Source organism: Peromyscus maniculatus, chromosome 20 (assembly GCF_049852395.1).
Source record: "Peromyscus maniculatus bairdii isolate BWxNUB_F1_BW_parent chromosome 20, HU_Pman_BW_mat_3.1, whole genome shotgun sequence".
NCBI lineage: Eukaryota > Metazoa > Chordata > Mammalia > Rodentia > Cricetidae > Peromyscus > Peromyscus maniculatus.
Genome location: NC_134871.1, coordinates 49,775,645 through 49,803,233, shown reverse-complemented (window position 1 = coordinate 49,803,233; position 27,589 = coordinate 49,775,645). Strand labels below are relative to the sequence as shown.

The 27,589-nt window shown below is 49.7% G+C and overlaps 1 protein-coding gene across 4 annotated transcripts; it reads right to left on the bottom strand.

The window, feature by feature from the left end:
* Positions 1-8,065: 8,065 nt before the first annotated feature.
* On the bottom strand, positions 8,066-25,060 carry LOC121824431 (uncharacterized). Of its 4 annotated transcripts, none has more exons than XR_013046509.1 (4): positions 24,897-25,060; positions 19,682-19,809; positions 16,576-16,702; positions 8,066-8,379 (listed from the first exon to the last, which is right to left on the bottom strand). XR_013046509.1 is itself a non-coding variant. In XM_076556360.1 (3 exons), exons 1-3 carry the CDS (start codon positions 25,017-25,019, stop codon positions 16,648-16,650), a joined length of 306 nt encoding a protein of 101 aa, XP_076412475.1. In that variant the 5' UTR covers positions 25,020-25,060; the 3' UTR covers positions 16,561-16,647. The 4 variants fall into 4 exon arrangements, 1 of the variants encoding a protein (XP_076412475.1); XR_013046510.1 differs by lacking the exon at positions 8,066-8,379 and adding an exon at positions 15,815-16,254; XR_013046511.1 differs by lacking the exon at positions 8,066-8,379 and adding an exon at positions 15,815-16,254 and having other exon boundaries at positions 19,690-19,809.
* Positions 25,061-27,589: the final 2,529 nt, after the last annotated feature.

The following is a 27,589-nucleotide window of genomic DNA, read 5'->3' as shown; positions in this document are numbered from 1 at the left end:
CTATATTTTTCTAATTCATTAAAATGAACCTTTTCAAACAAAAATGCTGTCTTCGTAGACAAGAATGACCTAGTTTGGCTATTGCAGACCTGTGCTTCCCACCCAGGTGCATGCTGGGATCGATCGATCGGTACAGAAGCTTTTGTCTAGTCTGTTGTTGAACCCAGAGGCTCACACGTGCCAGGCCGGTGCTTTGCCACCTTGTTTAAGGAGGGTCTTCTGTGCTCAGGTTAGCTGGCCTGAGAGATGTCGGGTGATTCTCCCCTTTCTACCTCCCATCTCACCACAGGAATGCTGGGATTACAGCAGTGGGGTACCTCAGACAAGGTGAAGGGGAACTTGGGGACTGTCCTTCGGCCTCTACATGTCCATTGTGGTGTGCGTGTGAACTCACTCGCAGACACAAGGAAATGAAGCCTTTAAAAGGGACCACTGAGACGGCTCGTTGCCGCCTGCTTCAGAGGGTTTTTCATAGTTAATGAAATGCTTCTTGAAGACACTGTTTCTTTTTTCACATTTTTACTTATTTGCATATGGGAGTGTGCATAGCACACCCGAGGGTCAGAGGACAACTTACAAGAGTCCGTCTCTCCTTCCACTGTGTGGGGTCCGGGGATTGAACTTGGGCTGTCAGTCTTGGCTGAAAGCCTCTTTACCCACTGACCCATCCCCCTGGCCCCCTTGTAGGTATTTCCAAGCATATCTTCACAAAGAAGAACAGTAAGCAGATATACTAACAAGTATAGCGTTTTTTGCAGTTCCAGTAAGAATACCGAGTTAACTAGGACATATGCAAATAAGTCAGTGAGTGCATCCCACGAAGTTTAAAACATTGAGATATGTGTCTTATAGCCGAAAAAAAAAAAAAAAAAAAAAAAAACCACAAGTTTTGCCCTTTACGGGCTACAACTTAACAAGGCTAAACGGCTATCACCTGCTTCTAGGACATTTTCCTCACAGCAAAACCCCAACCAGTACCTGCAGCAAATGCTGAGCTCGCCACGTCCTTCCCTTTCCACACTGTTTCCGACAAGAAGCAGTTTAAGGAAGGAAGGGCGGGCTTGTTCTGGCTTACAGTTCAAGGGGGTACAGTGCATCACGGGGTGGCAGGACAGCTGCTCACATTGCATCGGTAGTCAGGCAGCAGAGTGCAAACAGGAAATGGAGCCCAGCAGTAAAGCCTCGAGGCCCACTCCCACTTTACCCCCAGTGACCCACTTCCTCCAGCAAGGCTCCACCTCCTGAAGGTTCCACGACCATCCCAAACAGGGCCACCATCCGGGGACCAAGTGTGCAAATGCATGAGCCTATGGGGACATTTCATATTAAAACGCCCAACACCCTTCTATTGTGTAGCAATTTCCTCCTAGATAAATTTCTATCTTGTGGGGAAGCTCCTTATTATTGGTGGAAGTTTTAAGGAAACTCCACATAGTTAAAAGGGAGGTTTATTTGGGGGTTTTATTTACGGCAAGTAAAAGGATAGGTTAGGTTACAGGATCCAGGAGAGGTGAAGGGCAGTCCAGCAGTGTTCTCTGGAGAACTCTGCTCGGTCTACCAACCAACATCCATAATTACCAGGAACCAAGAGAGCCAGCACATCCAGATCTTGGGTCTTAAGGGCTCCTGTCTCTGCCCCGCCTCAGGGGCAGGCCATAGGTAGGCGTGACAGTTACTGGAATCCTCAATGGGTGTAGTACTTCCAGGTCAAAGCTGGAACAGCTACCCACTATACCTTATCACTCAGGATGTTATAAGGAAAGGCGAAACACTCCATCCTGGAGGAAGTTCACTAAGCTCAGGATGTCCCTGAAACTGACCAGAGTCACCACACATGTGCTGAGCTGCCTGGAAGAGGCAGAGACCAGCCAAGATGCCTAGAAAGGACACTCCAGCTGTCCAAACTACCTGCAGGCTGTGCAGCGTGCTCCAGGTTCCCAGTTTTGTGAGTTGTCACTCCTGCTGGAGTGGGCCTTGGTAATTCTGCTGCCTTTGAATCCTTTCTGCCCCTGTAAGTGATCCAATAAAACACACTGGTCACCAAGTTAGACTTTAGTGGCATTCCTATTTTGGTCTGTTGTTAGTTACTTGTGTGAGGTAAAGTAGATGTTTGTTCAGGTAGCTCCAGGAATAATATCACATAACACCCACTCCTGCAAATTCTTGACAACCAAAATGTATTGTCTACCTCCATGATATTTTATATACATGATACTTTATATCAACAGAATCATACAGGCATCTACTCAGCCAACTGCACTGCATCCCCAGCTCAGGGAGGAATCATAAAACATGAGGGTCTTCGGTCATAAAGCATCCTGTTTGAGCATCCATCCATGTGGTAGTAACACAGGTCAACACTTCATTTATTTGTATGGTAAAGTAACATACATCATGTGTAGACACCATGTGTTGCTTGGCCATTGATCATCAGGTTTGTGTTATTTACACTCTGTTGCTGTTATGAATGGTGCTGCCACAAATGCTTTGTGAATGTCCTGTCCTAGTGTCCTTTGTGCCGCTGTGATGAAATGCTTTAACTTGAAGAGAGAACGGTTTATTGGCTCACACCAGTCCATCCATGTAGGGAAGTCAAGGTAGGAATTTGAGGCTAGTCACATCCCAGACAAGAGCAGAGAGAGAATGTATGCATGCCCTCACTCTCTCTCTACACTTGCACAGTCTGCAATCCAAACCTAGGAAATTTTTAGGTCTTCCCACATTGGTTAAGATAATGAAGACAGTTCCCCCAAAGGCTTGCCTTTAAGCCAACCTAATCTAGTCCCTCATTAAGAATCCCTTCCCAGATGATTCTAGATTAGGACAAGTTGGCAAAACTAGTTATCACAGAGTCTCTTATACCATGAGATATACCATAATTGCTGGTCAGAAGACACCATCACACTGGTTAGGTAAATTAAGATCACAGTTGAAGGCTCCAGAAAACCCCAGGTTAATATCAGACTTAACTTCCTCACTGGGGAGGGTCCTATCCCACCCTGACTGTGTGGCTACTGGGTATCACTTTATTGGAAGGATCAGCCATGTTAGACTTCCCACTCTGATGGCCATCCAGTGGAAGTAGGAAGCTGCTGGTCTCCACATCTTCCCTTAGGGAGAAATGAAGGCAGGAGAATCTCAAGTTATGGGGGCCAACCTGGTCTACATGAGTGAGTTCTAGACTAGCCTTTGCTCCATAGTGAGACCCAATCTCAAACACACACACACACACACACACACACACACGCGCGCGCGCGCGCGCGCGCGCGCGCGCGCATACAGAGGAGAAGGGATAGTGAGCATTTACCAGTGTTTGAGAACCTGTTTACATGTCTCTGTACCAGACCCTGGGAATATACAGGAACAAAATCAGATACAACACCTGTCTTCAGCTTGAGTTCTAAAGGTTGGAAGGAGTTTGGCAGATTTCTCAAGTCCTCTTCCCGAATGTAAAAGGATATTACACATACTGAGGAACTTGGGGAAATTTTATTTATGGAAGTAACCTTGCAGCTGAAATATGATATTCCAGGACCATTGAAACAAATGCTCTAAGAACATGTTGAGCAATGGAGTTCTTCGTACATTAAAATAGAATGCCAAGAAGACATCAGAAGACCTCTTCTGGCTTTCTTCCTCTGGGAGCTCAGCCAGTAGTTTAGTGAGGACGCTGCTCTCCTTTTTGCAGTAGTTCAAACACTTCTCATTGTCAAGAGAGTAGAAGAGGGCTGGAGAGATGGCTCAGTGGTTAGAAGTACTGCTGCTGCTCTTACAGAGGACCTGGATTGTGTTTCCAGCACCTACTTGGTGCTTAACAACCATTCATAACTCCAGTTTCAGAGGATCTGGGCCATAACCCCCTTCTGGACTCTGCAGGCACTGCAAACACATAACACACATACATGCATGCAGGCAAACACTCATACATATAAAATAAAAATGAAATAAATATGTGGTTGATATATTGCGCACCCCAGTGAACTTATCTGGGGTCAGAGAACAGAACAGCCACTAGATATAGAGGCCAGAAAATGGTAGCACACACGCCTTTAATCCTAGCATTCCAGAGGCAGAGATCCATCTGGATCTCTGTGAGTTCAAAGCCACGCTGGAAACAGCCAGGCATGGTAACAAAAGCCTTTAATCCCAGGAAGTGATGGCAGGAAGCAGAAAGGTATAAAAGGCGTGCAAGCCAGGAACTAGAGCTGGTTAAGCTTTTCAGGCTTTTGAGCAGCAGTTCAGCTGAGATTCATTCTGGATGAGGACTCAGAAGCTTCCAGTCTGAGGAAACAGGATCAGCTGAGGAATTGGCAAAGTGAGGTAGGTGGCTATGGCCTGTTCTGCTTCTCTGATCTTCCAGCGTTCACCCCAATACCTGACTCCAGGTTTGTTTTTATTAATAAGACCTTCTAACAATTTGTGCTACATAAATATTTTTAAAAAATAGTAGAAAATAAAAATCCTCCAAGATTTTTATTTTTATCATCCCTCCTTCCCCATTCATATCCCCAAAAGTTGCTGCGTCAGGATGTTGACCATGGGACCCCACAAGCAACTGGGGATTACTACAATAAAAACTACCTCTTTGTGAAACTCCCTCACTCATCACCTGCTTACTCCATGCATATTGCCATTTCCAATTGTAACTAGGTTCCACATAGCTCATATATTTTAATACAACCATTTGCTAATTAGTATAATTAATAAGCACTTATGTGAGTTTCTATTTAGCCAACTCTATTAAGCTAGTAGAAAAAAACTTGGCTTAAATCAAGAGAGGGTCTATTCTGATTGACTTTGCAATTATCTCATATTAAAAACACTTCCTTTTATTCTCATACTGTTGGAGTCTGAACTGAGGATCGTATTACAAAGCAGTTATAAACATATTTTACAGTTTGCTTACTGTTAAATTACTCATGTGCTCGTTCTTTAAATATTTATAAATCACGGTGAGGCGTAGGCAGTTTGCCAGACATCAGGACACAAGAGTGAACAAGATGGATGAGTTCCTGTCCGAGTTTAAGCTCTGTGGCCATGCCAATGGGTAAGTGGGTAGTTGTGGTGCAGCACATGGCACTTGTGAACTTGAAGGGCACAGGGTGGTGAGGTGGGGCTCGGTCCAGGGCACAGGCAGCGCAAGGGAGTTTGGGAATGTCGCCTGGAGGAACTGTAGTCCCGTGTGGAAGAGGCAGGAAGGCCGCAAGCAGAGGGTGTGGTGGAGACAGAACTTTCTGAGCAGAAGGGAAAGGACATTTGATCTGGGTGGGTAAATGCATGATAGGAGCCTGAACGGAGGATGCGCCAACAGGAAGGTCAGGAGTTTGAGCACTTCCACGGTGGCAGCGCTGTTGGGGACATCAAGGTTGCTTTGGCCTTCACACACTCAGAAAAGGACCAAGTAACGTGTAAAGGGACCATATTGAAAATGTCACAGAGACTCGGGGATGAGTGAGTTCCTAAGACCCGTTCTCAGGCTGACAAAAATACTCTAAAGAATGTCTGCAGATGCCTTGCTGAGTCACTTTCCCACCAAATGAACTCACCGTGACCAGGGTTTACCCAAGACAAGGAGTCCTTCTGTGTGACCTCAGTTTAGAGATCCAGGGACCCTCAGGAACAGCTCAGAGACTCCATAATATGTTCAGTATTCTGGGTACTCTTCTCAAGGTCTTACTGTATTTTCAATAAAGTGGATTCTGAGATGTGATAAAATGGGTTTAGAGATGTGGAGTTGAGAGGTTTTTATTTCTTGCAGAACACCGAGGAATTTGACGAGGCCAAGCGCATTGTTGTTATGGCAGACGTATGTGCCCCCTCTTATCAGCAGGCAGGCTCAGGGAAGAGTAAATTGGCTCCGAAGAAGCTGGGTTTTCAACATGATTTTGTTTGGTAATTTCAAATTCTGTTTTCTTACTGATGGTGCAGAAAGTTCCCAAAGATATGGTAATTACTGCAGAAATGCGGCTGCCGGCAGTTTGCAGCTATTCAAACGGTAACATTCCATTACAAAGGATCACAGTCTATGTGTTCAGTGCTGCTGCGGTTCAGCGTGTGTTCCCTACACCATGTCCTATAGGTTTATTTCTTTGTGCCTGCATGGGTGTATGGGGGTGGGTGGGTGCGTATGCACATGGGGTGGGGGGTGTGGAGACCAAAGGTCATCCTCAGATGTTCCTCAGGACACCCTCCATCTTGTTCTTTAAGACAGGCTCTCTGGCCAGTGAGCCCCAGGCATCCTCCTGCCTCCGAGGTGAGTACCATCACACCAAGCATTGTTGTTATTTGACGGTTTCATCCGGGTATCTGATACATTCTGCCTATTCTCCATACACCCTCTCCTCTCCCTCCCATTCCCATTAACCCTCCCCCCAACACCCCTACCAGTTCCTTACCCAGATTCATGGCTTTTAGTTTTGTCTTGTGACCCATTTAGTTTAGCCAGGGCCATTGAGGTGACCCTTGGATGGGAGCTAGTCAATGGAGTCTCTTGGGGTCGTCGGTGGGCATGCAACTGAAGATAATGACTCCCTGTGGTGGTTTGGATGGCAAATGTCTCCCACAGGCTCATTATTTGAACACTTGATCCCCACTTGGTGATGACATTTGAGGGGGTTAGGAGGTCTGGCTTTGCTGGAAGAAGGGTGCCATTGGTAGCAGGATTTGAAAGTTGATAGCCTGTGTCCAATTCCAGCTCTCTCTCTCTCTCTCTCTCTCTCTCTCTCTCTCTCTCTCTCTCTCTCTCTCTCTCCATCTATCTCTCTCTCTTTCTCTCTCTGATTTCTTCTATGGTTAAAAAAAAAGTGTTCGCTCCCCTTCCCCGCCCTGTAGCCATGCCTCTCCGCCATGATGGTAGAACCCTACGCCCAAGGAAATGTTTCCTTCTATTAGTTGCATTGGTCATGTGTTTTATCAGTAGAAAAGTAACTAATACATCTCCCTCCCAGCATCTATCAATAGGCAAAGTTCAGCAGGGAGATGGAGGGTCTCCTCTACCCATGCCTGACTGTTGACTAGCCCATGCTGGACAGACCCAGCGCAGGCAACCACAGCCGCTGTGAGTTGCTGGATGCAATGGCTGTCTAGCCCAGGAGATGGCATTTAACAACCTTCTTCCTGTGCTCTGGCTCCTACATTCTTTCCACTCCACCTTTGCAGTGTTCCCTGGGCCTCACAGGAGATGGTAAAACTGTCTTAGTTAGAGATGAGCACTTATTTGTCCCTTATTCTCAGCATCTCCTACAGCCCCGAGCCTCTGCGTTCACCACTGTTCACTGCCAAGAGGCTTCTCTAAATAAGGCTGAGGGTAGCATTTGTCTATGGGTCCAAGCACAAATATTTAGAAGGCAATTTGACAGTATGTCAATTTAGATAAACAACAGTGTTCAGTTCCCCCTGAGGGCTATGATTTCCACCATCCTGCGGTTTTTGGTCAAGTTTATAGTAACAAGCGTGGATCCACTCATGTGGAGCAGGCCTCACAGCCAATCAGAGAGTGGTTGGTTATCCCCATAATCACAGCACCACTGTCGCACAATTTAACACACCTTGCCTGGTCTAATAGTCCATCAGGGTCACAGCTGGGCAACATAATTGATGCTCTTTCTCCTCCAATAGCCTGGGTAGCACCTTTTGGAACGATGAAAGCTATAATACATGGCTTCTTAGAGCAGCCTTTTGAGACACACACTGAAGTGTGTCTCCCTTCAGACTTTAAAGAAGTTTTAATAAACCCTATTTTTTTTTATTTAGTTCCAAGATAGTAGGTCCCCATATGGCCTTTTCACACCTCCTTCATTTTGGTTGCTCCCCACCCCCACTCCCTAGTCACATCTGTCCCCTCCTCAGTTAAACCCTTCCGCCCCCACTATTTCCAGGCCTTTTTTATGTGGGTTCTGGGGACTGAATATGGGCTGTCCTACAGCTTATTATAACCCGCCCCCTATAGCCTAGGAGGATATAGCCCTAATCCTCATCCTCAGCTGACCAGGATGACAGTATTATCAGAAGTCACACACACACACACACACACACAGCCATAAAACAAAAACATGAGGTTGTACCCATGCACTGCTTTATGTGATATTGTATTGGCTCCATTTGAAGTCCTCTAATTATACAGTCAGAAATCTAAGACATTATACCCTCTTAACATTCCTGTATCTAGTAGTCCCTTTCCTAACTGAAAGGCTCTTGGCACATCCCAAAGTGGTTAAAGCCATGATTAGCAAAGGGAGGGCTCAGCTGGTCTGTGGGTACCACAAGCATCTTCTGGTGACTGTCACTTGTTCCATCGTCGTCGTCGTCATCGACATCGACATAGTAGACTTGGCACGACATCAGTCAGCGTGAGTGTGGAGGTGACAGCATGCGGTGGACCTGTGGGAAAGCAGTTTTCAAAGGTGTGGCCGTGGCCATTCCTAAAGACTGCTCTGACTTTCAGGACCGGCCCGTGCAGGGAAGCTGGGTTTGGGACGTAGTGTGAAGGGGGCAGGAAGTGTCTGTTCTAGAACAGACTGGAACAGGGACAATGGGAGGAAGAGAAGCAGCCCTCATGAGCATGGGCGGGCCCAGAGTTCAATCCCGAGCACCAGACAGAAAGACAGTCCTTCACAAAGGGAAACACGGTGCCATTCCAGGGCATGGCAGCGGGCTTGGAGAAGGGGAAAGTGCCCCTGTCAGGGCTGCCCCCGGGGATGCTGTCTGGGGGAGCATTGAATCAAATGATTGCTGCACCTCAACTACTGAAAATAAGCAAGTGGTACCAGGCACGGTGCCTCACACTTTCAGTCCTAGCATTTGGGAAGTAAAAGAAGGCAGATCTCTCTGAGTTCAAGACCAGACAGGACTACATAATGGGATCCTGTCTCAAAGGAAAAGAACAAGCGGGATTACAGATACTGAACATGTACGAATATGGCCTGTCTGTCGTTCTTGATGTACAACACACGGCAGCAGATACATTTACATAACCCCACTATGGGGCTGGGGAGATGGCTCAGTGGATTAAATAAATGCTTGTCACTCAAGCCTGAAGACATGAGTTCAAATCCCCAGCATCTGTGCAAAAAGCCAAGCAGGGGGCGTGTGGAACCAGGCAGAGGATTGAACTCAGGTCCTCACACTTCCATGGCAAGCACCTTGTGTGTTAGCACAGTCCTCACCCAGGTCCTTCACAAATGAGGAACTCGGCACACAGAAATGTCTAAGCCGCTTTCATAAGGCCACCTAGCCGCTCAGCGACAAGGCCAGGACTCAGTCAGAGCCACCCTTTCCAGCACTGCCGCTCAGGAGACAGGACAGGAGTCGTGTGGTAAGAGCTGCTCAGATGTTGGCTTGAAAGGGCTTATGCCAGACGGTGAGGCAGGTAAGAACCCTGCATTCTGCCTCTGGGCCACCCAGTTGCTGCCCTGGATGGATGACTGCTTTGTTCAGCTCCTCCTGGGACCTACCCGACGGCTGTCAGTCCCTAAAACCTGTGTCGCTGCCCAGCTTATCATCAACAGAGGACTGTGTTATCATCCGACTGTCCAAAGGATCAACCGGAGTTCACGTAGCAACTCACAGATGCGGGAGCACCTTGGCAACCGCTTTCTGTTTGGAACCCTGCATGGGATCAGGGCTTTGGGGCATCCTCCTCCCCACCCGCCGCTCTCACTTGCTGTTCTGGCCACAGCGTGGGAACTCCAGAGCCGCCTGTGGGCTCCCCTCTTCTCCAGACACAGATGGATCGTTCCCTGCCTCCACTGTCCTGCTTTGTCTTCTTTTGCACACACTTAGCATCCCCTACCTCCCGGTTGTCAACTCCCTGAATACATCTAGACTTTTCCAGGACACTGACCAGAGTCATAGGCAACACTCGGGACCTCCACCAGCAGCTCAGGTCAAGACAGAAGCAGCAAGAACGGAGAGGAGAGACAGGAAGAAGCCGACAGGATGGAGGGGAATGTGCAAGGAAGGTGGTTAGAATTCTGTAACTGATCACGTCTTCATGTGTTTTCACGCTGTCACAAGTCCCTGAGAGGAACAATGTAAAGGGGGTGGGGTGGGGGAGGGGCTGTGTTGGTTCACAGTTCCAGAACTTTCCATCCATAGTCACTTCATGCTCCATTGCTTCTGGGCCCAAGTGTAGTAAAGCAGAATATCATCATGGGCAGAGGGGCCTGGGACGAGACATAGCTCCTAGTGGCCTATTTCCCCTATGAGGCCCCACCTCCCAAAGTTCCCATTGCCTCCTGATGATGTCATTCAATTGTGAATCTTGTCAGTGGATGAATTGAAGTCAGAACCTTCATGATCTGATCGCTCAGCGGCTGGACTCACCAGCTGGGGAGACATGAAATTTAAAGAGGGGGGGGGGAGACTTCATACACAAAGTGGAACTGATTAATTCAAAGTGGAGACTGGGAGAGGCCACGGCTGAGGCTGAGCCCTGGCATGCTGGCTTTAGTGATTGCGGCTGACACTCGATAACAACCAGCAATGCCCTGAGCCCTTTCAACTCTGCTCAGCAGCCACACTGGGGAGGGACTGGTGCTTCCTCTGGGAAGCAGCAGCTCTAAGAAGAGCTGAGGGATGCCCTCCCGGTCTCACACAAAATCACAGGAGTGAAGGTCAGATCTTGACCTTGACCGGCCTTCCGGTGCAGGCTCTCCAAGCCTCACACCGGGCATGACTGGCAGGAGAGGCAGGCACCACCCTGCTAAGGTAGGGCACCCTACACCCTCAAGATCCTCCTTCGCAGTCCCCCGCCCCCGATTCTGAGGAGCTTTCTGTCCCCACCCACACACCCCAGTGCCGCCACCGCCTCCCTTGTCCCTTTCTCATCAAGACCCAAATTAGAGAGGCCTGGGCAGAGGTGGGGGTGCTTTGAGAGCAAGCTTGGAAATGGAGAGGCTGGCCCAACCTCTCTCTTTTCCACCTAATTAAGCCTCAGGAATGTCATGTAGCCACACACACACAGTTTGATTTTAATTGGGGCCTGTGTGCAGGGCTCACCCTAGCTGCAGAGAACGCGGGCTTGCTCTGATGGGTCTCTGCTCCTGAGCATGTGATGAGCTCTTGAAAAGCCACACAGAACAACCCAGAAATAGCCAAGAGACCAAAGGGAAAATGGTTTGGAGCTCGTTCCGCAAAGCAATGATGTGTCCTTACTTCTTTTTTTAAAAACAAAACAGGGGCCCCTAGGCATGACCCTCGGGAGGCTGGTTCCCCAGCTCTGCACCGCCGAAGGGGTGTTTGTTTTCCCTCCGCACCCCCGGAATGTGGGAGTCCCAAGGAGCCCGCTAACCCCATAGCCGCCTTTTACTCTGCTGCTCCTGGGTCCCTTCCCCTCACATCCCAACCAACACACAGAGAAGACGGAGGACGCACGTGTGGGAGAACAAAGACATGGCTTGAAAAGCACAGCCGTAAAGGAGAGCGAAGACCAGGGAGAGCGAGGAAAATAAACCAAGACCTCACAGCCTAAGAGGGCTGGCTTAAGCTGTTCTCAGGAGGGCGCACATCTCGCACAGGCAGGCGGCGCCATCCTGTCCATTTCTAAAGTTACAGCGCATAGACAATGACCAACACCACGGCATTCAGTCTCTATTGGCATCTGGAATCCCTCAGGGACGGGACCAGCAGGACATTTCGGAGAATCTGGCTCCAAGTAGACAGGGTGCAGGGCTTAGGGAAAGGGGGCAAGCCACTGGGATCGCCGTGGGTACACAGAGGTCACACTGTGACAGGAACATAGGGCCCTCCCCATCTTGGAGGCCACCACAGAGGAACACAGTCTCCATGTAGCTGTCAGGAAGCATAAAGCCGAAAGCCTCCCATGACACCATGTCCAGGAGGGATAGGAGGCTTACAGTGACAGGATCTATCCAGATTCCTGCAGTGTGACCCTCGGGACAGGCTCTCCCTTCCAGAAGTATCTGTGGACTGGGCACATTGTTCCAGCTCAACCCCCTGTTTTTGGGAACCCTGCTGAGGGCACCAACCTCTGTCTGAACTGTCATCACTCATCTAGGGAGACACCTCATAGGTCGTGGTCCCCAGAGGGGACAGCAATGGCGTGCAGCTTGGAAAGAAAGGGTTCCCAAGGCTGTTTAACCGCTGTGGAGATGGGAGAGAGCTACGTCTCACCCCGGGCTGCAAAGTTCTCTTTTAAGGTATTTTAGGAAGCTATGGAGGGAAGCTCTCAACACTTGGGTTAGCTATGCTGACGTGTCTCTCTCCGAAGCTGTCCCCTGCTCAATCCACACTGTCCCTGGGTCCCTGCTACTTACCATTTGCAGTACACCAGGCAATGGGGACAGTACAGAAACACAACTGAGCTTCTGCCCGTGGCTCTTTGCAGAGCTTGGCGCAGGAGGAACGGGGGTCTCAAGGAGGTGGGGGTCACTGGCTCGTGGTCACACAGCTGCAGAGTCTGCTGGGATTGCCCCCTCCCAACCAGGACTTCTGGAGCTGGAGGTGCCTTAGTTTGTTCTGGCTGCCATACAATGGTCCATGAACGGGGCAGCTGACAGGCAACTGAGACACGTTTCTCCTGGTTCTAGAATAGTCCTGACTGTATCCACGCATAGCAGAGACCATGTTACGGCCCTGGAAACAGCCTAAAGTGTGGCTCTTGGATATGCTGAGAACTTGGAGGCGAGGACATTGAAGGCCTCTGAGGGGACGTCTCTCCCTCAACTCTCAGGTCTTCTGCCTACTCCCCTGCAAAGCAAATTATAGAAACCAGAGTTCCAGTTCCCCAAGGACGCATCAGAGAAATGAAATGCAAGCCTCCCTCCCCACTTCCAGCAGAGGAGCTGGTTGTAGAGTCTCTAACCTGGGGGCTGCAGAGATGGCCAAATGGCCCAGTGGTTTAAGAGCACTGGCTGCTCTTCTAGAGCAGGGTTTGATTCCCAGCAGCCACATGACAGCTCGACTGTCTGTTACCCCAGTTCTAAGGGTTTCAACCCCCCTCTTCCGGACTCCATTGGTGTTACATGCATGTAGTGTGCATACATATATACATGCAGGCAAACAAGCAGGCAAAATACCTACACACACACATCAAATCTTTTAAAGTCTTTGGTCTGTCTTGTCATTAGACCCTCATCCTGTGGGAGGAAGGACAATACCAGAAAAGACAAGAAAAATGGACGTGAACATTCTGGTACCATTGCACCTTCTCTCGTCTGTCCGGTGTATTTTGCTTGACGAACCCAAGCAAAACAAACCAAATCCCTGGGTCCTGGGACTCCCATGCCACACGCAACTTTGACTGGTTAATTAAATGGTATCTATTTCTCTTGTTATGGGGGTATCTGCTGAGACACCTGTGATGGAGAGAAGGGACAAACTCTTCTGTCCCTACAAGGACGAGAGAACTCTCTGGGTCTCTTTCACAGAAGGATTTGCCCCATGTAGCTTCACAATCTCCAGTTGTGGTTTGAATAAGTAGGGTCGCACCGCACCCACCCACCCTTCATCCAAGTATCACAGGCCTGGTCACCAGGGTGATGCTGATTGGACAGGACTAGAAGGTGGGGCCCAGTAGGAGGAACTTGCCTTCACAGGGAATTGTGGGTAATTAGTCTCTTCCTCAAGCCTTCTTCTATATCCTGCTCACAAAGTATGTGGTTTACTACATTCTGCTGCAGTGGAATTCTGTCTTTGCTAGAGGCCCACAGATATGGGACCACTCAATCTTGGACATAAACTTCCAGAATCAGAACCCAAACAACCTCAAAAAAAAAAAAAAAAAAAAAGCCTCGGGTATTTTGTTACAGTGATCAGGCTGACTGTCGCACCTCCCAACAGTGTCCTCTTGCGGACACCATCACACCACGCAGGATTTCAGTGTATGAATGGAGTTTGGGAGGTGCAGACACCACATGAGGACCCCGGCCCCAGCGTCTCTAGCACTTGCCCCTCAAGCACAGGGAGATGCCTGGATTCCCGTCTCCTGCCCAAACTCAATGGAGAGGCTCTGCCCTTAAAACCAGCTTCCATATTCTTAATCTCCTAGATGACCCTCGTTTAAGTCATTAACACATTTCACGGTGTCTAATACACGGAAATTAGTGTTTTTATACGGCTCATTGATCTCTGCTCCTTCTCTACAGAGGCTGCAGTTACCAGAACAGTCTTAGAGAAGGCGAGAGCACCCCACAGGCTCAGAAGAGCTAAAGGGAACAGCAGGAGAATTTCAGCGACTTACCTGCCACAGTTTACACTACCTGGCGTTAGAACATGGTGACATTCACCAGCCTTGGTACATCATCACTAACCTACAGCAAGTCAAGTCAGATGCTTGAATAGTTCATTCAAATCGCATTGTTTTAAAAATTGGGGGTGTTTCTAAGACAGGACCTTATCACACAGTTCAGTCTAGCCTGGAACTCACGAAATAGCCCAAACTAGCTTCAAACCCACAGCAATCCTCCTGCCTCTGCCTCCCAAGTGCTGGGATTAAGGTGTGCACCTTAATGGCTAAAGTTGTGAATCTAAAAGAAAGTGGAAATCGTCTTGGGACAGTGTTAAGAGCGGATGTGCATCTCTCTTCTGTACAAAAAGCAGGGCCCACTGGCAGAGTGCCCGATTGTCTTATCTACACTGAGTGTTAACCTGTCCCCTGGTAATACAGCAGATCTGGCTGGAAACACGCTATGTAGCACTGTTGCTAAAGATCCTCCAGGGTAGAGGTAGGACCTCCCCTAGGAATACTTGTGTTTCCAGAGGCAACGGAAAGGCCTTCCAAGGAGGGTGAGCTGGAGCTCGGGGCTTTGACTTTTACAAGGAAACAGAGGTGGACCCCTCCCCCAAGAGAGGAAACTGAGGCCACCACCGTCCTTGTATTAGTTGTTCAGTAACAAAATCCCATGGGCTCAATGACCTAATACCAGAGGCATGGCCTCAAAATTCTGAAAGCCTGGAGTCCAAGGTCAAGGCCAAGGTGTGGGTAGGGCTGGTGTCCTCTGAGGCTGGGATTCCTTCCTGCCCAGCCTCTGGGGTTAACCCCGATGTCCATTGGTCCTGGGTGTCTGTATGTGTCCCCATGCTCCAGCTACCTTTGAATGACCTCCTTGTGTCTCTCCTGAAGTTCTCTTTATTCATGGCAGCTTCCCTCCCCAGATTCCTCCTCCTTGTGAAGGCAAGAGTCATCTTAACTCACACAAATGACCACATTTCATCACCTCTCCAAAAACCCTATTTCCAAATGAGGTCCTACATCAAGGTGCCTGGGATTAGGAATGTCACGTGTCTTTTGGAAGGGGCACAGTAGTCCCTTCATCACAGGGGACATATTCTAAGACTCCCAGTAGATGCCGGAAGCCATGGATAACAGACACTAGATATGCTGTTTTTCCCATGCAGCCCGCCCACGATGAGGCTTGTCAGTTACACATAGGAAGAAACGGACCAAAACTAAACATAGAAAACCACAGCAACACATGGTATAAAAGTCATGCAACTGTGGAGTGTAGCATGAATCTTAACAGGTCTTATTAATAAAAACAAGCCTGGAGCCAGGTACTGGGGTCAACGCTGGAAGATCAGAGAAACAGAACAGGCCACAGCTTCCTCACCTTGGCAGTTCCTCAGCTGATCCTGTTGCCTCAGACTGGAAGCTTCTGAGTTCTCATCCAAATAGATCTCAGCTGAACTGCTGCTCAAAAGCCTGAAAAGCTTAACCAGCTCTAGTTCCTGGTCCTCACGCCTTATATACCTTTCTGCTTTCTGCCATCACTTCCTGGGATTAAAGGCGTGAGTCACCATGCCTGGCTGCTTCCAGTGTGGCTTTAAACTTACAGAGATACAGATGGATCTCTGCCTCCCAAGTGATAGGATTAAAGGCGTGTGTGCCACCATTTTCTGGCCTCTATATCTAGTGGCTGTCCTGTTCTCTGACCCCAGATAAGTTTATTAAGGTACACAATATTTTGGGGGAACACAATACCACCACAGTGGAGCCACTTCTGAAAGAGTCAAGTGTCAGGCCCTTTGAGCTGAGATTGACCACAGATAACCCAGACCCCAGCAAGCAGTCCTGTGGGAAATGGCGGGATGTGTGATGGTGAGTTTTAACTGTCAACTTGATACAGCCTGGGAAGAGTATGAAGCACCGGTTGTCTAGATCAGGTCTGCCTGTGGGCACAACTGGGATGAGGATAACTTGATTGCTTTAATGGAGGCAACAGCAGCCTGAAAGTGAATGTCAGCTGTCCTGAGTTGCCTTCCGTTGCCGTGATAAACACCATGACCCAATCCAACCTGGAGACGAAAGAGTTTATCTCAGCTTACAACTCCCGGGTCACAGTCCATCACTGAGGGAAGTCGGGGCAGGAAGTCGGGGCAAAGACCGCAGCAGAGGCTATGGAGAAACACTGCTGACCAGCTGGCCTTATCCAGTCACTGAGGAAGTAGTACGACTAGCTGTTTGAGTTCCTGCCTTGACTGTCCCACAGTGGTGGACCATAACCTGGAGCTGTAAGCCAAATAAACTCTTTCTCCTGTAAACGGCTTTTGGTGGGGGCATTTTGTCATAGCAGTAGAAATGAAGGCCACGCGTAGCATGCAGTCTCTCTGGGTCACCTGTGAGTGAACATCTCCATGAAAGCAGGCCCGTTCCCAAGCAGCCGCCTGGCTCCATCCAGTCCTGAACTCTCAACGGCAATAATTCTTCCATTTCTTCTCACTGTGCACAGGCAGAGCTGGAGCCCTGGAGGAGATGGGATGCTGGTTTGGATCTGACTCCACCCCTTCCTGTCTCTAACCCTCGGCCTGAACCCATCCTTTCTAAACCTTCATTTCTTCCTGAATGTTGGGAGGTCATTTCATCAGCTCCCCCTGCTAATTGTGAGAATCAGTGATATCAAGTGTGCACATGACTTGGATGCAGTGGATGCTCAGGAAACCCTCGTTCCATCCTAGCATCTCCCTCATATCTTGCATGGTCCTGGGATTTGTTGTTGCTGACCTGGCCTTGTTATTTAGAGCATGCTACTGTGCCAGTTATGCCTCCGCTGGGTCTGTCCTTCATTTAGTTAACAAGGTAAAACATTCCCAGTGCCTGAGTTTTCAGAAGTCACTCTGGGGTGCCAAGCCAACTGACAGGCCTCATCCTTTGAAAAGAGGCAGGTCAAATGCCATGCCTCAAATGGATTGACAGGCACAGCGTCTCCAGGTTCCACTGTGGGCAAGCCTTTGTGTCTGTCCTCCAGAAATCAATCACACCGTGCCTGAGAGCCTCTGTCCCAATGAGCAGCATTCATCAGGGACAGATGCACCAGAGCAGGTGTCACTCTGCTTGGGGGTGGATGGGGGGGTGGGGGGGGCTGTTACTCCTCCACCCCTAGCTGTGGCCAGACAAGACTGCAGCTCACTTCAAAATGACACTCATATGAGGCTGTTCCTCACTGGATCTCTGCCACCTTGATTTTGCCGGCTCTGGAACTCCAGCTTTATCAGCCATGGCAGGGCTCATTCTGTAGAAACAAGCCAACTGACCCTGCAGCCCTAAGCCTGGGGAAGCCTGCTCAGTCAGAGGACCCAGGTTCAAGTCCCAGGACACACATGGCAGCTCACAATTGTCTGTAATTCCAGTTCCAAGGGATCTGGTGCCCTCCTATGACCTCAGATAAATAATTTTTTTTAAGTCCAGGTTGGCTTCAAACTCAATGTGTAGCCAAGAATGACCCTGAATTTCTGGTCCTCCCGGCTCTGCCTCCCAAATGCTAGGATTACAGGGATGCACCACCACACCTGCTTTATGCGGTGGTGGGGATCAAACCCAGGGCTTTATGCATGCCAGGCAAAACAAACAAACAAACAAACAAACAATCTACTGAGCTACATCTCCGGTCTCCTTGCTTTCCTTTTGAGAGAGTAAGTCTCTCTAAGCCTGAATACCTGGGTCAGTGCAGAAACACAGAGAACACCTGTTAGAGAAAGAGTCACTGGCCTGGAAGCCCTGAAGCTAAGCTTCCCACCCACTGGAAGTAGCTGCAGTAGCTCTCTTTTTAATTCTCCTTCTTGATTCTTCATTGGCTTCTAGAAACTTCTCTGGATGGCAGCATCACCCCATGACATGTTATAAGTTCCACAATTACAGCTGATTTCATATTACATTTCACAGTGGCTGCTTGCCGAAGACCTAGAAATGCTCTTCACTCCTGCAGATCCGCTGCCTTCTGATCGCAGGGCAGGGCAGAAAGGAGCAAGTCCTGGGTCCGTGTGCTACTGCCCACCGGCTCAGCCAACAGGCCACAACAGCTGTGACCTCGTCCTGGGTCTCGGGGTGACTTGAGGACCGCTCCCCACAAACAGTGGAGACTCCTACAGTGGACGTTTCAAGCCGTCTCTCCTTCCAGGAGGGAAATGGAGAGCTAGAGTGGAGGAGGGTTAGAGTACCATCAGAGGAAAAGGCTCAGCAAAGCTGAACCGGAAAGAATAGTCCCGCGCTCCCTCGTGGTGTGAGCACTACTCCTGTGGCCAAGCAGGCCCTATTGTCTAAAGCTCTAGAACAATGGTTCTCAACCTGTGGGCTACGGCCCCTTTGGGGGGCACCAAATGATCCTTTCACAGGGGTCACCTAAGACCATCCGAAAAACACATTACATCACAATCACATAATTACACATTACATTACATACAATTACAAAAATACACATTACATTACAACTCATAACAGCAGCAGAATTACAGGTATGAGGTAGCATCGAAAATAATTTTATAGTTGGGGGTCACTAAAGGGTCACAGCATTAGGAAGGTTGAAAACCGCTGATGTAGAAGGTTCACAGAATCCTGGTCCTACAAAGCCAGCTAGTGCTGGACTTTCTCACACACACCCCACCATGCTCTGGACTGCCTAAGTCCTTCCACCCCCTACCTACCCCCCAATCCCCCCCATCCCTATCCCCTTGCCTCTCTACCCCCTCCCCCTACTCTCTCTAACCCCCTCCCCATCCACACTTCATCTTAGCCTCCAGCTCCACCCTCTCCTCCATGGAACAGAGAAGACATACTAGACACAGTGGGGGTGGGGTGGGGGCGGGGTGGGGGGAAGAGGGGGTCGTCACAGCAACTTGGGAAAACCCCGGGGAACAGCAGACTGGGCCAGGTTGCTGAGGGGCAGGTGGTGAAGATGACAGACTGGTGGGATGGAGGGACAGACAGACAGACAGAAACAGAGCCACACAGGAGGTTTGTTTATACATCTATCGGCCAGGCACTACCTTCCCTGTGCGTTATGACGAAATCAGGCTCAGGGAGGTTAGGGAATGGCCCAAGCGCATACAGCCTGTAAGAGCCAGGAGTTGCTCTTGGGTGTGTCTGAAGCCACAGATGCACTCTGAAACTCCATCACACTCTACCTGCTACCAGAGAAGAGGGCGGGCCATGAGAGCTTACAGGAGATCTGCGGGAGGGAAAGGAAAAAATGGCTGCACAGGCCAAGGGAGAAAGGGCTGAGAGAGGCGAGAAGAGCATTCAGAAACATCAGCCCCAGTGACTGACACTCGGAAACTCTCCGAGAGATGAAAGACCTTTCCTGATGAGATAGTTCTAAATGCTGGTACCAAACCTAACTTTGGGACAGGGCCAGGACCAGGAAAACAGAGTCAATTAAAAAGGTGCCCCACCACCCCGAATTGCCCCGGAAGCCTCCCCGCCGCCGCCGCCGCCGCCGCCGCCGCCTACCATCGTACCATCGGCTTGCAGACCCCATGCTCACACGAGGCTCTGCACCTCCCATCCGCGTGTGCATTGCGATGCTTTGCTGTTGGGCTCCGGGGCCCAAGTCTATTAAAATTCTGATGCTTCTGCGGCTGCGGGAACAGAAAAAACAACAGGAACTTCAGGGAGAGAAAACACTCTAACTACAGTCGATACCACAGAAGTCAAACACAGAGAGGATGCCAAAGGGGCTGCCCTCTGTCCTCGGCCTGCCTGGGAGAGGTTACCACCACCACCACCCCCATGCCATGGGGTAACAGCCACAGCATATTGTTGGAGTGATGTGACAACTCATTATTACCAGTAGCAATAGCAAATATAATACATCCTATGAGTGTGTAGTTATTTGTATGATGCTTGTAGAAGTCAGGAGTTAGGATATCGGCATTTCCCTCAATCTCTCTCCATCTTGTTTTTTTAAGACAAGATTTCTCACTGAAGCTGTAGTTCCCAGTTTCTGCTAGACTGGCTGGTCCCTCGAATCTGCTGGCCTGCACCTCCCAGCATTGGGGTTACAGGCATGCACCACTGCGCCCCATTTTTATGCAAGTTCTGGGGTCCAAACTCGGGTCCTTATGCTTGTATAGCAAGCCCTACCCTGACGGCCGGATCCCCAGCCCCGCGTTAATAGTTCACATTTGTGTTTTACATCCATAATTTACGTCTGCAGAGGGCCTGGTGTTTCTCAGTGTGCGTCATACACAATTCTTTGCCTCCGTCCTGACAAGCTAGTGAAGCAAACGGGAAAAATCCTGTGTAAGCATAAATGCCGCCATCCCATAAGCACGGGGCACAAAGCAGAGCAGCTCTCCCCACCCCCACCCCCCACCCCCACCCCACCCCCCGAGGTTGGCTGCGGCCAAGCCACTTAAAAAATGTGGATGAGCCGGGCGGCGGTGGCGCACGCCTTTAATCCCAGCATTCGGGAGGCAGAGGCAGGCGGATCTCTGTGAGTTTGAGGCCAGCCTGGGCTACCAAGTGAGTCCCAGGAAAGGCGCAAAGCTACACAGAGGAACCCTGTCTCGAAAAATCAAAAAAAAAAAAAAATGTGGATGAACAGAGCTGGAGAGATGGCTCAGTGGTTAAGAGCACCGACTATGCTTGCAGAGGTCCCAGGTTTGGTTCATTAAAGGACTCACAGCTGCCCCTAAGTCCAGTGTTAGGGGCTCTGATGCCCTTTTCTGGCTTCTGTGGGCACCTGTACTGCATGTGGTGCACGTAAACTCACACAAGTGCACATGCACATCAATAAGTAAATAAATATTTTAAAAATGAAGCCTTTCCTCTACGAGCCCCATGTCCCCTCCTCTGGCATGACTTGGCTTCCTGAGGGAGACTCAGAGCACAATGCCCCGTCATCCAGCACTAGATATAACATGAATGGATGTTCAGCTCTGCAGCAAACCACAGCCATACTGACTAGTACAGAAATGGTTCCCATCTCAGGAGGAATCAGTGAAGCCTCACACTTAACCCAACTAAGCCTTGGCTACCTGCGCAGGAGGCTGCCACCATCATGCATCAGAAAGGACTTCACGGTTAGTCAGAGTGGACACTGAATCCGGAGAAGCTCTGCCTGTAGTAGCTTGAGGCCATGAGCAAGGGATTTGGGGACACCTGGGGGGACCACTCCACAGAGGAGTTAGGATGCTGGCACTGTACGGCACATTTGGCACACTTGGCTCTAACAAGCATTCAACACTCATTGTCTCTGCTGAGCCGTGCTCTGTTCACTCAGCCGGTTCCGTTTCCAGGGGTTTCCATACAGCTCGGGGAGTTCAAAGGTGATCCAGGGTCCCCCAGGCTCCAGCTGAGGGGACTCTTCCATTCCCCTTGGTTAAATGGCTCTTTTATCCCTGTCTGGGCTTGGAATCCAGAAGGCATCCCCTTTGTATCCGCCTGGAACATTTTTCATTTCAAACGTATTGTTGTCCTGGACAATGGCATCAAGCAGAGCTTAGCTGGCTCCCCAGAATAGAAGGAGACAGTGAAAGGGCCCCCCAAACACCTTGGCGTCTTTGAGTGGCAGTCTCTCTCTCCGTTCCTCAGAGGCACCTGCTCTCGGTGTCAGCAGGAGAGAGCCCAGTAATTAATTTTTAAATTTGCTATTATCATGCATTTAGGCAGCAGGCCCAACTTCCAAGTGATTCTGACCTTTCGAAATGTTACAAGCACTACCAGCTTTTCTCCTGTGTGAAGGGCACTGACCTAGAGGCTATGCCAACAGCAGCCTGGAGGTGGGCGGCCACCCTCGCCCAGCTCTCCTCAGCCCCCTTGACTTCACCTGCCTTCTGTATAAAAGGAACCCTCACACCCATGCCTTTTATTTTTCTAGAAATGAGAGATCCTTTAATCCCTTCCTCTTCCATACTCAGAGTAGCGGTCACACTTCCTTTTTAAAGGACGGTCAAGTGTGCACGACATAAAATTAGCCGGCTTAGCCATTGTGTGTCTGTGCACGTGTGTTGGCACGTGCATGCGGACGCCAGAGGACAACTTCGGGTACCATTCCTCAGATGTCACCCACATTCTTCGCTGGGACAGGCTCTCCCGCTGCTCTGGAGCCCACACACTAGGCTAGACTGGCTGTCCAGCAAGCCCCGGGATCCTGCCTGTGAACTTCCACCTCCCAGCACGGGATCACAGGCAGGCACCCCACCCAGTTTCCTCTCTCTTTTCCCTTTCTTTTCTTTATGTGTATTTGTTTTGTTTCAAGACAGGGTTTCTCTGTGTAGTTCTGGCTGTCCTGAAGCTCACTATGTAGACCAGGCTGGCCTCAAACTCACAACATACTCTTGCCTCTGCCCCCCTAGTGCTGGGATTAAAGACGTGACCAGCCATACCCAGCCATGCCCAGTTTTTTTTTTTTTAGGTTGGTTCTGAGATTCTGAAGGGCTCTAGCAGGCCAGAGCATGGCAAACATGGTCCAGACAGGCTTTGCCTTTTTACCTTTCTCCCCTTGCTCAAAACCGTTAGATTACATTCCTAAAGCTAGTCCCCAGGGTCCAGTCTTTTCATCTGGCCACTGACTCATTCCTCAGACAAAACACCAAGGTCCAACAATCAAAATTCACTATTTGGCTACCCTGTCCAGTCAGGATTTACCAACTCACCCTAGCACGGACTCCCTTTTCTCTTTAAAAACCCACTCCTGGGCCGGGCGGTGGTGGCGCACGCCTTTCATCCCAGCACTCGGGAGGCAGAGCCAGGCGGATCTCTGTGAGTTTGAGGCCAGCCTGGGCTACCAAGTGAACTCCAGGAAAGGCACAAAGCTACACAGAGAAACCCTGTCTCGAAAAACCAAAAAAAAAAAAAAAAAAAAAAAACCAAAAAAAAAAAAACAAAAAAAACCTGCAAAATAAATAAATAAATAAACAAATAAACAAATAAATAGAATAAAAACACCTGCTGTCTGCCTTTGCAGCCTCCCCCTGCTTACCCCGCTAGGGTAATAAATCTCCTTTGTGCTGAGAATTTGATGTCTGGGTGTGTCGGGTACTGACTCTGAGGGGGCTGCCCTCCCTTACTGGTTCAAATTCAGATCCTCATGGAACCATCGCCATCATAACCCAGAGAACCTTCCCATTTTACCATGCTGAAACGGTAGCTCTCCAGCCCTGGCCACACCCACTCCGCTCTCTCTTTCCATGATGTGGGTCCCTCTAGTAGCTCGCATCAACAACGCTGTGTGGGAGCCCACAGAGGTTTCCTAGTGAGATCTGAGCTTGCTTTACCCAGCAGGACTGCATAAGAGGATGATTGAACCACAGGCCTGGGTACCAGGTGTTTGGAAGGGTCGACACTTGGCTGTATCTAGCAAGGGGGAGGTCTTTTGCCTCGCCCCTTGGCATTGTTATAAAAAGCCCTTTTGAATAAAGTTCTGGGCTGTTAGATATTTACCCAGGTCCTCCCGAAGCTATCCTGTGTTTCTGTCTTTCCTCTAGTCAGCGAGGCCTATCATTCTACCTAATATTTCTTATTCCTCTCTCCTCCTCATAGGAACCATTTAAAAAGTGGGAGCAGGCCTCCCACAATGCTGGCGTTAGACAGTTATGAACACCTTGTGCTAGGAATTGAACCTGAGTCCTCTGGAAGAGCAGCCACTGCTCTTAACCGCTGAACCCATTGCTCCAACCCTGCATGTATTTTTTGTGACTGGACTGTCTCACTCTGCATCTGTCCTCAAGGTCAGCTTGTCTCTGTCCCAATTTCCTTCTTTGCTCAAGTGAATAGAAACCCCTCACGTGTGAACTGTGGTGGAAGATCCCAAGCTGCCAGCAGCTTCCTACCAGCTTTGTTGGGAAGGTTTCCTCCATTCATCATGTTCCCCGATCCCCCACAAGGCCTGGAGACTTCACATCTTCCCTCCATGACCTCTGTCATGAGCACACTGTGTCACAGACAGTGTGTACTGTGTCAGAATGTTACTGAACAACAGTAAATCCACAAGGTATGGTGGTCTCACTGGCAGCAATTTACCAGAATCCTGTGCTCCTTGGTGGCCTCGCCTGAGGCAAGCACAGATCCCTCCATTACAACCTTAATTACTAATATTAACTCTCAGCTCACACATTACACACACACACACACACACACACACACACACACACACACCTGGGTGTAAATATATCTCTAAATATACATATGTATAGGTTACAGAATAGCTGTAGAGAATTAAATGGCCACAGCAAAATTCAAGAGATTGCAGAGGCCTGAGAAGCAGGGAAATTCATAGATTTACAAATGGAGTCTCTGTGGAAAGCACAGTAAGCTAACTCACCTGGGGGGGCTGCTGAGGCTGTCAGCCATAGTCAGGTGAGGTGTGAGGGGAAGTGAAGGGGAACCAGATACAGTCAGACAGATGGAAGGATGGATGGGCGGATGGATGGATGGGTGGATGGATGGATGGATGGATGGATGGACAGGTAGCAGTTAAATAGGCCATATCAAGACCAGGGATAAAGCTAAGTTGAAGCCCTGGGACAATCAGGAGTTTTCTGCCTGTTGGTCCTTTAATATAAACACCAGATGATGACATGGGGACCATTGTCATCACAGGGTTGATTGTCCTCTTCTTGAGGAGTACAGGAAATGGAACTATATTCTTCCCTGGTATGTTCAGTAACTTCCTAGTTTCCCTGATATTATTTAAATACGAGCCCCTATACCACCAATTCACCTTGATAAATTTGTGCAGTGGCTCTCTGTCTGCTCCCAAGAGGAAGCCGTGTATCACTCCGTACCACATGGGTGGTTCTGGATAGATGGTGTCGTTCATAGGTCCACCCAGATGCAGCGTCATCCTCCATCTTTAAAACAGAGTCAAAAGCTGCCTGTAAAACGGAATCTGTCAGGACAAGGTGCAGTCTGGAAAATCGCTGTTTTACACAGCGTGGAATGCGTTAGAGTACATCACAGCCTGATCTCAACAGCCACCAGGCCTCTGAGAAGCCTCCCCAGAGCCCATCCTGCCGTGGCACCCTGGCCCCATCCATGACCTCCTTACTGAGAGCAGAACTGGCTCCACCTTGGCCAGGGGTTGATTTCACTCTAGATAACTCCCAGCCTGCCCCTTCTCCAGAGGCCACCCCTAGAGGCCTGCTGAGCTCAGAACACTATGCACCCTCTTACGAGCCTCTGGAAGAAAGCAAGAGAAAGTTCTACCCCAGTCTCTGCCACCCCCAGGAGCCCTCGTCACCTCCTCCTCTCTTCCTTATAGCCCAGAATAACCATCACGGGACACAGCCGACAGAAGCCTTGGATTTACATTAAAGTCACTAGCGATGAACCTTGACACAGGCGGGACTGTCATCACCCCACTGAGGTCATGGGGGTGGGGTGGGGTGGGGCACCTACTGGGACCAGGGAGGGGTGTCTCCCTCCCTCTTAGATCTGAATGGTGTGTGGGAATCTGACCCCGAAGTTCACATTTTCTTTCACCTCCCAGGAGACAGGAGTGTGTGGGATGCAGAGGCAGGATGGAGGAAGACAAGAGACAGGGAAGAAACCCAGCTTCAGGTTACAGGGTCCTGACAAGGTCCAGGCTTGGGGGGTCTTCCTACTGCTCCTATCACGGAGTGCTGGGGGACCCCTCCTCAGAGTCTACACCCAGAATATTACCCTCCGTGCTCCATTCTGGACAACTGTCAGGGAGGAAGCTGATGTGGCCGTCTCCACTGGAGCCCAGTGGCTACTGACGACACCAAGGGGAAGGAGACCTGACTGTGGCCCTGATGGCAGAAAAAGGCCCATCCTATTGCCATACAGGTTGTTCCCAGTGCCCACGTATGCGACGACAGGGGACATGCCTTCCCAAGGTGGAAGGTGGCACACCCAGGAAGGCTGGTCTTCAGGGACAAGCTCTCCAGGCAGGAAGGCAGAGAGACACACCCCGCAGAGGGGACAGCTTGTGCATGGCCACACAGGATGCCCCTCGGGGAGGGGCCAGCTGGTAAATAGCAGGAGATGTTCTAGAAAGCAGGCAGGTGCCACCATCTGCAAGACCCTGGAGGACAACACGTTCAGGAGTCTAAATTTGGCCTTGCAAAAATGGAAACTGAGAAACTCTGAGAAATGAGTCCAGGGTATCAACCCCTGCTGGGCGGCCGCAAGGGACAGGAGAAGGTGAAGCCAAGGGCAGCATCTGGAAGCCACGGGAACACTAAACCTAATTGACTCAGGTAGAGAGGAAGATTGGCAGGAAGTGCTTTAGAGAACAGATGTGTCCCTAGCTCTGTAGGCCTTCAGAATAGTGGATTTGTTACCAGCCACCACATACCTGGGTAGAGGGGATATTATACACACCAACTGTTGGGGGGCTGGCTTCTTGTCCCTGTGTGGTAGGGACATGGAGTGGGTTGGGCTTTTGTAGGAAGCTGAAACGCTTGGCTAGTTTAGTCCAGTCCACTGAGCAAGCTCTGGGGAACTCTTTAGGGAACCTGGAGACTTTCATTGTCTCCCTGCCGTCAATACAGGCTCTTGCTCTGGTACTAAACAAGTCCTTTCTTGTGGGGGGCCATCCCTCACCCCCACATTTCCCCCAGAGTACTCTTGCGTAGGAGCAGCAGGAAATACTAGATAGAAGGATTTAGAGTGTAGAGATAAACAGAAAATACAGGATCGCCTCGAGAGGGCCTGGACCCCAATCCATCGGGGCCCAACTATCTCTACCCTAGGGTATTTATAGAAATGCCAAGGGGTGGAGCAAAAGACCTCACCCCATCACAGCCAAGTGCAGACCATCTCAGACCAAATTGCACTCAGGCCCATGGTCCAATCATCCTCTCTATGCAGACCTGCTGGGTAAAGCCACTAGGAAACCTAAACATGAGCTCCAACACTTTCCGAGTGTCATACTTTGAAGGGACAGCCAAGCCTGCCTCCTCGTGCTAGCTGGGTGTTTCTAAGCGAGCCCTGGGGCCCTCTGAGTGAGCATCGATTTCTACAAGAAAACTGCTTTCTTCAAAGACAGTAAGACCCAGATGATTCATGGGAGGAAGGTGACGAGGAGGGGGTACCACACTCATCCTGAGGGGCAGCTCTTCATAGTTCACCTTGGAGAGGAGAGCCTGCTCAACCCTGTTGCCATGGTCATACTGCTCTGAGAAGTACATGTTCCCTTTTTAATGGTCTGGTAAGAGCTGAGCAAATGCCAGTTATCCCAAAGCCTGGGCTAAGCACCAAGAGGAAAGTAAATATAGACATAAAGTATGATGCGCAAGACACCCCAGGGCATGCCATACATCCACTCCCTGCATCAGGAGGCAATGTTCCAATTACACACATTTCTAAGAGAAAAGAGCCCCAGCGGCATTCTTGAGCAAGTTCATATGGACTCCGGATCCTCATGGTGTGTGTGTGTGTGTGTGTGTG